The following is a 16,308-nucleotide window of genomic DNA, read 5'->3' on the forward strand; positions in this document are numbered from 1 at the left end:
ACATCACAACTCGTGTCTAGTGCTGACTCAGAGACCCAGACTCTAACAAACAGGTTCTGCTGGGTTGTTCATCAGGGCTGATCATTTAGTCAAAGATGTGGTTGGAACATTTTTTGTTCCACTTACAACTTTTAATGTTTCGTTGGCTCTGCTTATTGCGCTAACAGTTAAGATAAAATCCATCTTCTCAACAAAATTACTCTCTGCTCTGTTTCAAAATACCACGTCAGAGAAAGGAATCAGTGACTGTAACACTGATGTGGGTGAACAAGCAACTTTAAAGAACTGCTGTGGAGGTTGTTATCCATTTTTCAGTAACGATATGCCATGTTTATCTTCTGTGAAGAAAATGAGGAAAATCTGACTGTAATAATTTGATTTAGCACATAAATATGGATCAGAGGGACGACAGAAGACACATCGGCTTCTGGTTGGAAGCATTGCTGGTCACAAATCACACCTGATTCTAATCCTACATGTAGTTATCTGTCCTTTGTGATAGGTAACAATTAATCAGTGATCCCAACTTTTTTGTCAATATTTTTGAGAACTCTTTTGATCGCATCGATTTCATTGGACAGTGGAGAAAGTCTTTCAAATACTACTGGTTTTTCAAGGTTCCCAGCTTAAAAAGAATGGAAAAGTCTGTGATTTTTCTCACAGGTACACCTCAACTGGGAGGGCTCTGTAAATAAAGTCTGATTCATTGATTTTTTTTATATACTGTCCACATGTCCTGCTCCTTTAACTGTTATGTAAATGATGATTAGGTGACTTTACTTCAGTCGTGCTACACTGTCCCAACACTTTGTCTACTCTCATCAGGAATCCTTCACGATGTGGGTGAAGGATTCTTTGTAATTATTGTGCCCCAAAACAACGAAATAATCACATCAAAAAGTTTGAAACATTGTCCTTATTTTCATTCCTATAGAATAATGTGTGAGGGATTGTGTCAGTGGCATTCATTAACTTGAAATACTTTACGAAGTTCAGTCCATTTACTTGTATTAGCTTGCTGGTAAATAAGCCACTTTCAATATGGCGGACGCTATAGCGCAGGGGTGTCAAACTCCAGTCCTCGAGGGCCGCAGTCCTGCAGTTTTTAGATGCGCCACAGGTACAAAACACTGGAATGAAATGGCTTAATTACCTCCACCTTGTGTAGATCAGTTCTCCAGAGCCTTAATTATTCTATTCAGGTGTGGTGCAGCAGAGGCACATCTAAAAGTTGCAGGACTGCGGCCCTCGAGGACTGGAGTTTGACACCCCTGCTATAGCGTATCGCAACAACGGGCCCTCCAGTTCAAGCGATAACTTCCGGTTCAAAAGCACTTTCATCGTTAATTGGCAATTTCTCAGGTCTCCTACTGGGACATACACTTTCCGTTTTCATTAATGTTGTAGTGTTTTTGTTAATGTTGTTGAGTTTTTGAATTTGTAATTGTGCTTCGTTAATGTTGTAGTGTTTTGCACCTCAGGGCCACCGAACATGTGGGAGCCTGAAGTCAGATAGCCCAATAATTCAAACTGATAGAGGAATCCTTTACAAGAAGACAATGGAGACAAAATTATTTATTTAGTTTTTACAGAGTAGCACACTGTGCAACAGTTCATCTCACTACATAGGCAATATGTGAATGTGCTATATGTGAACTTTATTTTTGACAACAAGTGTGCACTTTATATGTGCACACTTGCTGTCACTGTGGCATTTTTGAATACCCAACATACATCTGAGTAACACCACTTCTCGCTGATGTCTCCTTATAGCAGCACACTGCTACACATCCTGTAGACTTAGATGAATCCCTTCTCCAACATGGCTCAGTCAAATCAATGGCCCGTCTTCAGGCCCCTGAGCGCTAAATGACTAGTGAGGAGGAAATTTGGTTTAGGCATGTTGGAGACGGAATATTACATGGTTAAAGACGGCCACTCTCCAGGCCTGGACTTAACTCAGTGCACCAATCTTAACTGTCTGATGATGTTTTCACAGTTCATTATTCTTTAGCCTCCAATATTTTGTAGGATCATGCAAGATAAGTACATATTCTTGATTTACCCATCAAGAAGGGTCCTCTTTGAATTCTCACCCATACTACAGAATTGGAGTTGCACAACTAACAAAAAGATCTCTCATTAGCTGACCATTTAATCCAGGTCTCTCATTGGCTGACCATTTGATGGAGAGGAATCCCAGCACTCACATTTGGAACCTGATGATAAAACCCCTTACTGCCTTTTTTTATTTATTTATTTATTTTTTTTGCATATCATGTTTTTATCAAACATCTCTATCCACAGTATTTGACTGGTTGTTGTAAGTTACTGCTACTGAGGTATGGCAGCATTAAATACTCTGACAATGTCTCATGGATGTCATGCAAATTTTTGATGTTTTAGTCATTTGATAATAAAGTCAGGCTCGAAGGTTTGATTATTTCTCAAACAAGTAGTTATGTGCCAAGCCCCCAATCATCAGACCGTTTTTTTAAAGTCTCCCAAGGACGTTTCTATTTTCCCATAATCACCTGGGTTTTCTGCCCTCCTGTCCTCCAGCTGCTCTAATAGAAGACACATTTAAACTGTTAAGGAGAAGAACAACAACCAAAAACTGAAGGAGACTTATCATAAACACACTTCAGGAAATATTACTGAAAAATAATTGATGTTTACTTTATGACAAGGTGGTCAGAATCAGAAACCGATAAGTGCTGCTGATGACACAAAGAGCAGCATCTGAATGATGATGAGGATGATGAGGAGGAAGAGTCAAACGAGTTTCAGTAATGTGACACTGAATATTAACTCCTTCCCTGACTCTGTATTCTATACTGCAAATCATTTTGTCACCAACTTTATAGTTGGTAGGTGAGATAAACATGTAGAAAACATTCTGTTAGGTTTTGGAGGGAAATGCTCAATGCCTTAATGTGTAATAATACATTAAATTCTGTGACATTGACATATAAAGCAGAAAAAAGTTCTAAAGGTATTAATGGTTTTGCAAATCAGTACATAACAATCTGACCAGGAGACATGCTGCCTTGAGATTGTATGTTCTCCCTGTGCATGTTTTGGTTGTGAACAGAAACTCCAGCTTCTTAACACACTGCAAAATCACGTTAGGGTAACTGGACTCTCTAAAATGCTCTTTGGAGTTTCCTGTGTGATGGATTGAGGGTCAAGAGATGATCATGTCTAAAGAACAATTACCATCAAGACTAAAACATCTACATGCACTTTCAGTATACATGTTACTTCCTTTACACATGTGACATAGGAAACTTAGAATGCTAAAAATGGGAGTGAGACAGCAGGGCTGGGAAAAGCACAATATTTGTAGCAGCACTCACAATGTTTACATACAACTTTCTGTCACACTGCTTGACATTTGTAGATTATTCTTAGGTATAGACTGCTGTGACTGAGCCTCACCATGACAACCACAGATCACTGATTACAAGACGCAAATCATTTCTTAAATTTCTTTCAGTATTGGAGATCAACACTACAACATCCGAAAATCCCAATGTGAATTTGGTGATATGAATTTTTTCATATGCGTAATGTGTTTAACATCATCATAAAGCAGGGTCTGACACTTTTCCCTTCCGTTCAGAAAGAATCAGAGCAGGCCTGTCAGAGGATGAAAAAAATAGCAGTTAGAAGCAACAAAACACTCCACATTAAAGCAAATTGCTTCTCGCGCTTGTTGATAGTTTCTCCTTGTTGCGTCCCTCTCGGTTGGAGCTGTGATGTTGATTGTTGCTGAAGGGGCCTTCAGATGACTGATAAGCATTGATGAATGAAAATGGAAATGCTTTTTAGTGTTTTGCCTTCAAAGGGAAATCAAATACTGTGGAAGGAAAAGCGAGAGAAGAAGACGGAGAATATTTGCCTTTTTGCAATTAACGAGATATGTTCTTTTTTTGTGGTCAGAAAATGAAAATGGCTTTTAAGGTCGTAAAGGTCGAGCGCATCGAAGCATGGTGGCTCGGCAATTACTCTTCAGGCAGTGGCCTGATTTGAGGAGGATGGGGGAGGAAGGCCTGGCGGCGTACTGACGGTCAAATTAACGAGATGACCGGCTCCCTGTCCAAAAGATCACATATGATTACCGTACATAAAACAGACAGGGTGCTTAAATTATCTCTTCTCTGACTGTTAAGTCAGAGACAAAGGGTAAAAATGCAGATGGACTGATTAGTTAAAGGTTTTAAATGTCAAAACTTTTATTGTCCAGAACTTGTATGAATTCACATCATCTCTGTTTAACGGACAGTAGGAAGGTCATCTCAACTTTACACTAATACGCAGCCTTCTTACCCATCCTGAAGACATCATATATAGTATTTTTTCATTGTGTTATAAATCTTTCTAGATGTTTAGTGAAAGGATTATGGTCTGATCAATATTTTGCAATATACAAATGTGCTAAATCGGAATCTCATAAGTTCTCCCCTTAGGCCAAATAATCGGGGAATTTTCTTATTTCTCTGCTGATGATATTCAGCTTTACTGTTGTTTTAAGTCAACTGAATATTTAAATATGTCTTCCTCAATATCAAATGGTGGTTGTGTGACAACCCAGACTATTTCCCCAGGAGATGAACATTAAATCTTGGTGTACTGGACTGGGCTCTTGGCTGGTAATATCTTTGCTTCTGTTATGTTCTTGGAAAATGTTTTTTTCAGTTGAGAAATATTTAAAAGTTTTAACTGTAGAGTCAAAGGCTTTGTTACAAATGATCATTCATGCTTTTATTTAATCTTGTCTTGACTGACATAGTTAGAGCTATTTCATGTTTTTCTGTTACAATTGCAATGTGTTGGGCTGGACTCCAGGACCCTGGTTCCTACCTGCTGTCACCCAGCCTGATGACCTGGTGACCCGGCTGGCAGGTTCTGCTACATGAACCTGCTCTTGGTGGCTCTGTGCCGGCGAATGGACCTTGACTATCTTCTGGTTTACCACAGCACAGATGTTTTAGAATAATTAAGAAAGGTCACAATGATGAGAAATCAAATCAATCAAGTTTTAACCTCACAGAACAGTTGATCTTATACTGAGATTCAGCTACAGACAGGATAAAGTGATTCTGAAGGCAGATGGAGATGCACTAGATACTGAATTCCAGGCCTCCAGTGGTTCTACATCTAGAAGTGACAGGACAACAACCCTCAAGCCTGTGATTTAAATATCTAAAAGGAACTAAATATTAATACATAAGTAACATACCAAGCCTTTCAGATTTTTATTTGTAAAAAAATTGGAATACCACTTCAGTTATTTTTCATTTTACAGTTATACACTTCTTTGCCTGTCACTTGAATCCCCACCCATCCACTGCCTATACCTGTACAGGCTAACTTGTCTTCTTATTAGAAGCAGTTGTAAACTTCATTGTCACCATGGTCTTGCAGCACAGGCACTTGTTACAGGACATGACACAGACAGCAACAGACAATATCAGGAATATTTTTCCTGCCCACACTGGGTTTGACCTGATCTTCTGGTTTACAAAAACTCAATTAAAATTTTAAAACCCAGGAGCCCATCCTGAGGAATAATTTTCTTATTCTGTCCCTCGATTGTGTAAGAGCCGCTCTGGAGACGAAAGAGCAGCTGAGACCATCACTGATTTTAAAAGCAAACTTTAAAACTATAGTTTTCCATCTTGCCTTTAGCTGATTTTTAGAGGTAAAGCAACTTATTTTCTTAGTTTTTTTTTTTTATTTTTTTATTTTATTTAGTCAACTATCTACAACAGTACATTGAACACAGGGACAAAGTAAAACATGACATTTTTTTTTCCCTCTTCCCATCCTGTGGTCTCTTCCTTTACCTTCTGTTTATTCTGTCCCCTACCCCTCCCCATCCATCCGTACCCGGTTTTCTTAGTTTTAAAGCTATGATGTGCATTTACTTATATTGCATTTTTAATTTGGCTAAATATTTGTCATTATATTAAGAGAATTCTAAATATAATGAATTCTCTAAATATAATTCTCTATATTTCTCCATATAAATATGGAGAATTATATATTTATATATAATAAATAAATGTAAATATAGTATATAATTAATGATGCAGTGCAAAACTAAGTTTATGTTCAATGCACATACATTATTATTATTATTATTATTATTATTATTATTATTATTATTATTATTATTATTATTATTATTATTATTATTATTATTATTATTATTATTACTATTATTATTATTATTACAGTTAAGTGTTGAGTATTGCTTCCTTGTGTCTCATTGTTATCTTTACACAAAATTATATTTCTGTCTACATCGTCTCCTGTTTTGATCTTTTATAAACAGTTTTGTTGCCTTTGCTGTGCATGAAAAGTGCTCTAATTATTAACTGATCAATTGAAAATGGAATCAGAAGACAGATATAAATCATTTATAGAAACTTGAAAATAAAATAAAAAATACATATAAAATGTTATCAGCTATTTTCAGTGAGAAATATTCAGAAGCTGAATCTTACAAGCATATTCATCTGGAAACATAAATTAGTGATAATTAGTGGAATTGCAAATGTTTCAAAAACAATCAAAAGTTTATGATGAATGACCTTCATGTAACACCACATCACAGTCCTGCTGAGTGTTACAATGATAGTGTTATTACCACATGTATATGAAGGAGTGCATTCCTTAACTGGATTCATAGTTTTAGCCTGATTGCATTTTCACATCAGTCGTCAAAATACATTTAAAAAACTATTTGATATTCGATGGAGAGAGGCCAAGAGCTACTCTGAATGGCAGAATAAATAAAAGCAGTGATGATGCCAGCATCAACCGAAGACCCCGATCAATCATTAGCATATAACAAAGTGTGCTGGTGGGAGTTAGGTAAAAGAAGCAATAAACCTAATGTCAGTGATGTCTATTATCAATCATTTGCATGTGGAGGTGAGCAGATGAGCATGCGTAGGAGTGAAAAGTTTATGTGTGCATCGCTTCAACATGCTCCATCTGTAATTCTTCCTAGCAGATAATTCATCATCTGTGCTGTGGCGTCGGGGGCGTCTGCAGGAGTTTAGGACTAATATTTCAGCTCCCATTACAGTTGCAAAGCAGAAAGCTGAGTCTCTGGTTAAACCTTTGACATGACCCGAGAAAAAGCAGCCTGACCCCATCCATCAATGTTCCAAGAGTGAGAAAATTAGGAGGGTAACAAAATTAGTTAGATTACAGAGAAGAGAAATTTAACCGTGATTTTCAGCTGGAAATGAAGGTCGAGAGAGGGTGACTGCATCTCTCTGGATACCGAAGCTACGTGTCAATTTCTTTTCCAACATTTTGGTGGGAGACAATTAATGAAAACTCCAGCTTATTGGGGTACATCCCAACATTATTAATGTTTGTGTTAGGGGTGTTTTCATACCTAATAGTCTGGTTGACTTGGTTTAGTTGGAAATGAACATTTGCTTAATTTTCAGCTGGTGTTGTGCTTTCACACTGCACTGTCCAAAAACCAAACCCTTGGAGCAACCTGTTTACCCCCTTGCCTGTGGTGGCGCTGCACCAAGAACTGCTGAAGGAAATGACACAAAAAACCTTTGAAAAAGACACTGAGTTTAACTTCCTTCCTCTCAAAATGTAAACAAAAATTCAATAATGTCAGATTTTAGCAGTTGTAGGATTTGCCTTTTGTCCAGACAAAAGTTTGAAGAGAATCTCTTCTCTTAGTTTGAAGAGGGTCAAACTAACGCTCTTCAACAATAAAGTTAGTATGAGCATTAGATGATACAGAGACCATGTTGTTTTTCACATATGCGCCTGCACTGTAGTTCACTTCCTGCTTTTGGACCGGTCTCTGGTCTGCTTGGCATTCACATACACATTCAAACTGCACCAGAGTTCACTTTTTTTGCTCTACATCAGCGTTCAATTGTACATTCACACCTCCCTAAACTAACCGGACGATTGGGGCAAATGGTAAACAGGGTTGGTGTGTAGATTCACAGATCCAGTTCTGGAACTGGAACTGTTAAAAAAATCTTTCATGACGTGAATCCAAATCCCTGAGGAATGGGAAGTATGTATTTAAATCTAGAGGAAATGTAATTGCATCAAACACAATAAATCTCTAAGTTTCTGAATAATGTTTCCACACCAAACAGAACTAAGGCAAATCTTAAGAAAAATTGGGTCCGACTCAATAAAAATGGTGTGCCTAATTCATGGATGGTTGGTGTGTAGGCTGACTGTCCCTGTCCTAATTCTGTCTGCAAAACTTTACCAGTTCACAGTTCACAAATAAAGAAAGAACTGAATACACCCTGCCTGTATTGTAAAAACCCCAAATCCAAACTCAATAATAGTTCATATTCAACTCTACACTTAAACCATTGGCAGTGATGTGGTTATATTAAGACATATCACATCAAACAATCTCTGATCAGGTTTGATTCTTTAACAGAACCCAGCCGGTCTCTTCTAAAACCTATTAGTACAACAGTTAATTCATTTTGTAGCACACAAACACATATAAACACAAGCTAAGAAAAAAAATATAAACCAAGGCTCACTAACAGTGATTTTCATTAGCAGTTGCTGGTTAGAGCTGCAAACCAATTTAAACTCCAGGTTGGCAGAGAGGCGAGCAATGTGTTTTTATTTCTACTTAATCAGTTCGATTGGATCTTTTTATTAGTCCAATACTTTGTGTCAGGAGAGAAAAGAAGAACTGTAGGTTATTAGAGTTTCTCCAAGCAAAGGTAGGGGTCTCTGCAGGGATGTTGGTGGGGTGGTAGCCATTTCAGAGGAATATGAAATGTTGGCTAAATACAAAAAATGCTGGGCAATTAACATCATGTGCTGTAAATGTGAGAATGCAGATTAGAAATGAAAGCATGGCATTAGAGTAGAAGCATGTAATGGTGAGTTAGTCATCTTAAATAATGTAGTAAAACCATTGACAACAACAGTGGGTGGTACAAAATAACCTCTCCTGCTCCCTTGAGCGTCAGTCACTGTTTGAAAACAAGGCCGACCCTCAGGCCATTATGTTGTTGGGTACAGACTTTTGAGGCTCTACAAGCTTATCCAAAAGTTCTTCTATGGGACTCAGGTCTGCAGAAAGTGCAAACCACTTTATACGATGTACCTCAGCCTTCAGCAGTCGTTCCCTAATAATGCAACCTCAATGAGCTGAAGCATGTGAAGATAAAGTTAATCCTGTGTTGTTCATGGAAGAGTACACAAATTATCTAAATGACATTATTCTTGTAGTATGGCCTTGTCACAAAGTGCCCTCCTACCACCTACTACCACCGAAAGGTTTTCTCATGGCAACAGTGACTGATGCATAGCGCTCTCCATGACATCCCCAGTACCACTAACCTCCATCATTTCTGCTCAGAAAAACTAACTTTCTTCAGAACAGCATTGAGGCCCACTGGTCCTTTGTTGAGTGTAAATGGTTCTTAGACGCCTGTCCTTGGTGTTGCAGTCAAGTACCCTTGTGTTCGGTCTGATTTTACAAGCTTCCTTATACATAATTGGATTCTATTGGCAATAATCAAGGTGAATTTTTGTTGATCAGCACAAAGAAGACTGATCAATCGATAGAATGTGCATAATGTTGGGTCCTTTCCATCTTTTAGTTTCAATGGTCACTATTTACCTATATTATAAATTATTTATATTTCCCTACACTCTCAACACATGTAAAAGCAACCACCCTGCCTATATCACTTCTCAGCTTCAGTCAAACAGCCCATAATCCTGTGCGCCATTATGAACAACCACAACCCTATCCCTTCCCCCTCATGAAACACAAACAACATGGAATAAAACATTGGGCCAGTTATTATGCTAAAAAATTACTAACAGTGGCTGATACCGATGGCAAAGCAGATATCTTGTGGATCCTTAATCTAATGAAGATCACAGTAAATAATTCCCCCAAATACATTTTGACTTGTTCAGTATTTTGCGTTAAATGATCCAACCTCTTTTTCCACCAAACAGTGTTTTTTCATTTATGCAAGTTCAAGCACTGGCCCAAGAACCAACATGGAGCTGGGACAGAGACAAGCTAAAGAAAAGTTTCTCAGATCCAGCAGCATGTTTTCTAATCCAAAGTTGTTGTTTTTCTGATCTCTCAAAATTAATCAATAATAAAATACATTGAGAAGGCCAAGAAAACTCATCAGACTGTAGTCGTTGAAAGCAAACAGATGAGCTTTTGATGAATTAAACAGTGATAAAGAGAGTTTTATTTTTAGCTTCTTCATCGGATCCATCAGTCCCAAAACCTTATGCAGCATATGGGCAAGAAAATGTAACAAGCCAGTTCAGTCATGGCTTTGTAGAGTCAGATTTTCTCAATTTTCACTTTAGCACCAAGTTTCAACAGATGCAACCCCTGAGTTCATAATCCCACAGTCTCACTCCAATACTATTTCTACTGTCTTTTCTAGATTAAAATCCTGCACAGGTTTCTGTTCATTACTTTCAAATTTATTCAGCCGGTTGTATAAAAAGGTATTTCAGCTGTTCTCTCTGATTAAACACAATGCATGACAACAAACAATGAATTTCCAATTCATTTACTTGATATCAGGACTGGTATTCCTCCATCCCTCCCACTTATCTCATCAGTTCAGTATTCGTGTCAGGACCAATATTTGACAGCTTGTCGAGAATGAGTTCAGTCAGCGATAGAGCATCAGATCTGTCAGAGGTCAACATTGACAGTAGTATCTCTTTGATAGTGCACACTTGATCCACATATCAAATAAGAAGAGCTGTTTTGTGACCAATAGAATAATTTGTTTTATCCATCTTTTTTTCCCCACCAGGGGGTCTTTTGTGGGCTCTAGTGTCCCTTATATGACAGTAGGCTGACAAGGAAAGGGGTAAGGAGATGGGGGAAGACATGCGGCAAATGTCAGTCGGGTCCGGGAATCGAACCCGCGACGGCTGCATCGAGGACTCAAGGCCTGCAAATGGCCTTGAGTCATTTGCAGCACACAGGGTGTGCTGGATAAAACAGCACACCCTGTTTTATCCATCTTAATTGTAAACCAAGATGTCCCGGACAGTTTCCTCTCGTATGATTCCTGGTGGTTTTGTTTGTATGTATGTGGTATCATTAAGAATTGAACAGGTCAGTTTTAGGTCAGTTTCTTTAAACTGACTGACCTAAATCCATCTTTAAATATTTGTTGTCTGAAAGCAGGCAAGCAGCTAATTTCTTAAAAAATTGCAACTACCTAGACATGAAAGACTGAATACAAGGGCTGGTATGATAACTGTTGATTTAGCAACACACTGTTAACTCTATTCCCCGCAGAAGAGTTGTTTCAGGGGGTTCTTTAAAACCCCCGGACCAGAGCAAAACTGCAACTTTTGGAGTCAGCATGCTCACTTCTCCAGCTGCAGAGACAAGACATGCAACATGTCTAGGAGCTTTGGATCCAAAAAAAGAATGAACCTTTTTTTTCATATCAGTTGATTTCTTCAGAAGTCTGCAGAAAGAACCTTATAATTACAGATCCTACATCAGAGCTGGGAGCAACTTAAGCTGCACAAAATACAAAAAATGGAAAAAAAAATAGTCCACAAAATGTTATATGTGACACAGGAAATTAGTTTGAACACACAAACACAAATATCAATAATTTTTGGAAAGCCTTTTTGGTAATCTCAGCTTCATAATGTCTCTTAAATAGAGCAACTAGTTGCCTGCACTGCTCAGAATAACAATAGAACAGTCTCCTGTCTGAACTGGAGGCTGGACGTTTGGAAACAGTGTGTATCCTGTCTTAGCTTGCATGGAAATTGCAAACCACGAATGAAATTTAATTCATTTACATTGAATTATGAATTGAATTTCAAATTTTTATCACGGCTATGGACCACACCATCAGTGATCTGGAAACCAGGTTCCAGACTACTGCAGGAATAGTTGATGAGTTCTCTGCTGTTTTAAAGATGGGCAGATTAGGACACAGGCCCTTCTGTGTGCCAACTAGTTATGAAGAAGGAAGAAATATACCAGAGGTCTCACCTCTGAGCAAAAATGAGATACGCCACCTGAACATGACATATGCTACCACTTTTCCTGTTAACCAGTCCCCTCTTGGTCTCCTAAATGCATTAAACAACATGCAACTACGAGACATTTTGGAGAAGTGTGAATTATTTGTTTTGTATGTTCCCTGTGACTGTATGGAGAGAGCTTTCAGTAAGCAAAAACTGATCAACTATTTGCGGTCCACTATAAATCAAGACAGGCTGTGCAGTCCTGCAATGTTGTCCATTGAAAGTCAGTGGGCTATAAAGCTAAACTGTGAAGACTTGATCAATAAGAAGGCTCAGTACTGGTGAGTCAGGCAGGGCAAGATGGCTCCCTCAGTGCATATTGTTCTGAACAGTGTCCACACAGTATATTGATAATGAAGTGTAGAAATTCAGTATTTACTTAGAACACCTGTTATGGCATGCTATGCATCAGTGATGTATCTATTTAGGACAGGAAGTAAATATGGAACTAATGCAACATTTTTATCTAGTTTGATGTCATTCTAATAATGTAGACCTGACTGTTAAAACATTGCCTGCTTCCAGCCGGGAACTGGCCATTGTTGACCCCTTCCCAATTTCCTTCATGCTTCTAATAAGAGTCCAGAGAGGAATCGGCCCACTTCTAACTCCTTTATCAGAATGAACTTTAATGATACAGACACCACATAAATGTGTTATGGGTTTTTTCAATTTATTTCTTGGCTTGTGAGAAAAGTAATTATGTCAGACTTTTAAAAAAAAAAAAATATATATATATATACCCATTAGGGTAACACCACCAACAACTAAAAGACAATGAGGAGACTTTTTCTGTCTATTCAACTGACTGGAGTGAAAAGAGAGAGAGAGAGAGAGAGAGAAAATGAAAGAGAGAGAAAGGGGAGGAGACAGGTGGAGAGAGACTGCCTCTGAATATGACTTTATTGGTGAGTCTGATCACACATGTAGCTCAGTGAGCGCAGCGAGGATAGATAAGCGTCTTCATCTGTTGGGATCACATTAGAGCGAAAAGACCTTCTGTCTCACATAACAGACGCCAGGCAGCACACACCAAATATTTCCTTAACAGAGGCGTCAGATGTTCCCCACTGCGGCTCAAAAGCATCCACTTCTCCCTGCTTAAGAAAGGCGACACAAACTCAACGCAAAGACATGCTGCTTTCCCCTCTTCTGTTTTTATTTATAACTGTAATATTGCACCTCGACAGCTTCTACGGAGCTTTGTTGAGGATAGTTATATTATAAAGCGTGCGAGACCTTCTATTATAAAGCAGAGCTGTCCCAGACTGACCTGCTCATTTTTAAACACATGGAGGAAAATCTGATAAAAAATCTGACAACACTTTCCGCACCCCTTTAACAGTAGCTACGTTTTTAATACCGTACGAGTTAATGTATTTTTTTTAATTAGTTCATATATATATATATATATATATATATATATATATATATATATATATATATATATATATATATATATATATATATAAATATAGATATATATATATATATATATATATATATATATATATATATATATATATAGCTATATGGGTGTGTGTGTATAAGAGAGAGAGAGAGACAGAGAGAGGGTGTGTGCGATGCGTGTGTATAAGAATAAGCAGTTCTTCGTCTTATAGTCAGAGTAACAAATTCCTCCCGCTGCACCGTTCCTCTCTCTTCCCTGTCTGTCCGTGTGCGTGTGCGTGTGTGTGTGTGTCAGCACAGACACAGAAACACGCACACACACGTAACCGCTCATCGACATACCGACACACGCTGTATCGCTGTGTAGCTCCTCATTGGCGAGCTGGTGCAGCTGACTGACTGACCGACTGTCTGCTCCAGGCTCCTTCAGGGCTCCCCGCTCCCTCACCGTCACTGAGCTGCCAGCAGGCTCCGCAGGGAGGAAGGTCCGGGGACGGGATGCTTTTTACGGCGGGGGCTCCGGCGGCGGCGAGCGCTTAAAGCACAAGTCTCCTGCCCCGGCGTTCCAAACACTTCTGTTAAGCTTTCTCCGGTGAAATAATGACTTCTCTCATTTGTTGAGTTCGGGAGGAAAGGAGAGGTTGCAAACAGCGCGCCGGACACCAGGACTATTATCTGAGGCAGGATGGCTTTTTTTGATGAACAGAGCTAAAAGGAGAAGCGAAGAAAAAGCAAAGGAAGAAAAACATAAATCAATTATAAAAATAACAAAACATAAAAAAGAAGAATGTTTTCAGCACTTATTTGATGTTCTTATACACTCAGTAATTTTTACTATCTTATAGTTGATTGAGTTGTGACTGTTTAGTCACTGGGTCCAGGGTCTGAATTCTGCTTCAAAGTTCTATCCGAGGTTCGCTGAGAAGAAAGAAGATTGCTGTTTAGGTCTCTGTTTGAATTTCACTGCTCAGCCGAATACCCAGTCCTCCCAGTGACTCCAGTAATCAGTGGCAACCGGAGGTGAGGAAGGAGCGCACCGGAGACAGCCAGGACCATGATCAGGATCTTCCCGGATTTCAGCGTCCAGGTGACGGCCTCGGCGACCGGAGGAATCGGGTCTGGTGGTGGAGGAGGCGGAGCCGGAGGGATGGTGACTGGACCCCCTGTTGGTCGGGTGCCTGTTCCGGTACCAGGGGCCACTAACGGGACCCCACAGGGTGTCCAGGGAATATCCGCATACCAGCAAAGGTTAGTGGGGATTTAGCAGGACTTTTGATCTGTAGCATAATAACAGTTGTGAGGATAGAAACATATTGTTTCAAGGTTACCTAAAATGGAAGAACAAAGTGAAAAGAGTCCAAATAGTGAATAAAAAATTGCAAATAGCGTTTATTGGATTTTATTCAACTCAATTCTGCATCTGTACAATCTGTGTTTTCTGAACTGACTGAGCGTTGGGCATCTCTAACTCAATGGATGAGGAAAAGGGTTTTCATAAAAACATGACTGTAATTTAGTATCTCCACCTGTACATTTGCAAATTACAGATAATTTTAGATCTTTTTGACTTTGGGTGAAAAACTGTTTATGACACGTTTTCTAATAACTGAAAATCAAAGAGAATATTTTCACCTGTTTGGTGTATTTTTCCCCTAAAACTGTTAGTGGAGCAAAAAGAAAAAGCTAATTGAGAAAAAAACAACAAATGTATTTAGGATATTCATAAGCTCTTAAAAATATATTATTTTGTTTAGAGATTTGAGTATCAAAAAATAGAAATTTAAAATGTGCATCTGCCAAACCAAACAGATTAACAGGCAGCATAGTTGATTTAGTACACATTCACTGGGTAAGGCTGCCTAAATACATATGTAGATTGTTGCGAGAAAGAATGGTTGTTTTCCTAAAATACAAGACAATTGATCAAAAACGGAGAGATGAATGTTGTCAAGGAAAATATTGTAATAATTCAACGCTTCTCTTTTATTTCCACTTTGAATCAGAATTATAACCTCTCTGTTCTTTTTTCTCTGGATGCAAAACAAGACAAAACAAATCTCCAACATACATTATTACCCCCAAACCTGGGGGTAATAATGTATTACCTACGCTACGGGTGAGCTATGGAAAGCAGATATGCCATAAATCACAGCCGGGAACTCTGTGAGTGCAATGAGACAGTCTCAGCCGTCTAATCAACAAACAACAGGCAAAGAAGCTGTTATGTTTGGACTTCAAGTGTCAAAGAACACATGGCATATCTTCTGTGTTATATTTTGAAGAGTGTTTGTGCCCATATTCACGTGGGATTTAACTTTATTGACATGTGGCTGCCGATGGCCTTTCAAGAAAGCTTTAAAGAGCCTTGATGACAGCCTTCATTGTCTAAAGAAACTAGTCTAATTGTTGGGTTTTGTATAAAATGTTTTAATGATTTATATGAGGTTTCCACCAGCAGCCGACGTGTTTTCTCTTGTCTTTATTGCCTCGTCGTCAAGCTGGCCTTTTTGTTTTTCTCTATTCGTATTTCCTTCAACAAACAGCTGGGATCTAATATGTTTACACATTATGCTCCATTATCCACGTCTCCTTTGTTCCAGAGCTACCAGTAAGCAGAGTTGCGATGTAGAGACAAGGATCTTTCACCAAGCGGGGGATATAAACATATTGTCTCTCACTAGCTGCTCTAGTTTCACTTGTAAACTAACAGCAGGAGTACAGATGTCTACTGATTAAAGATGACAAACCCTCAAACTTTTAAGTTTTATACACTCCTGTAGACATTCGTCCAGGATTTCAATAATCAGA

At 38.6% G+C, this 16,308-nt stretch overlaps 1 protein-coding gene across 1 annotated transcript in view; it reads left to right on the forward strand.

The window, feature by feature from the left end:
• The first annotated feature begins 13,713 nt into the window (after window positions 1–13,713).
• The window catches only part of LOC122846013 (neuronal PAS domain-containing protein 3), a 270,382-nt gene continuing 267,787 nt past the window's right edge, over window positions 13,714–16,308 (forward strand). Inside the window, exon 1 of the mRNA XM_044142661.1 lies at window positions 13,714–14,748. Within this exon, the coding sequence (XP_043998596.1) occupies window positions 14,555–14,748 (194 nt within the window). The 5' untranslated portion in view covers window positions 13,714–14,554. The remainder of the gene's footprint in view (window positions 14,749–16,308) is intronic.

The sequence above is a fragment of the Gambusia affinis genome, linkage group LG16 (assembly GCF_019740435.1).
Source record: "Gambusia affinis linkage group LG16, SWU_Gaff_1.0, whole genome shotgun sequence".
Taxonomy (NCBI): Eukaryota; Metazoa; Chordata; class Actinopteri; order Cyprinodontiformes; family Poeciliidae; genus Gambusia; species Gambusia affinis.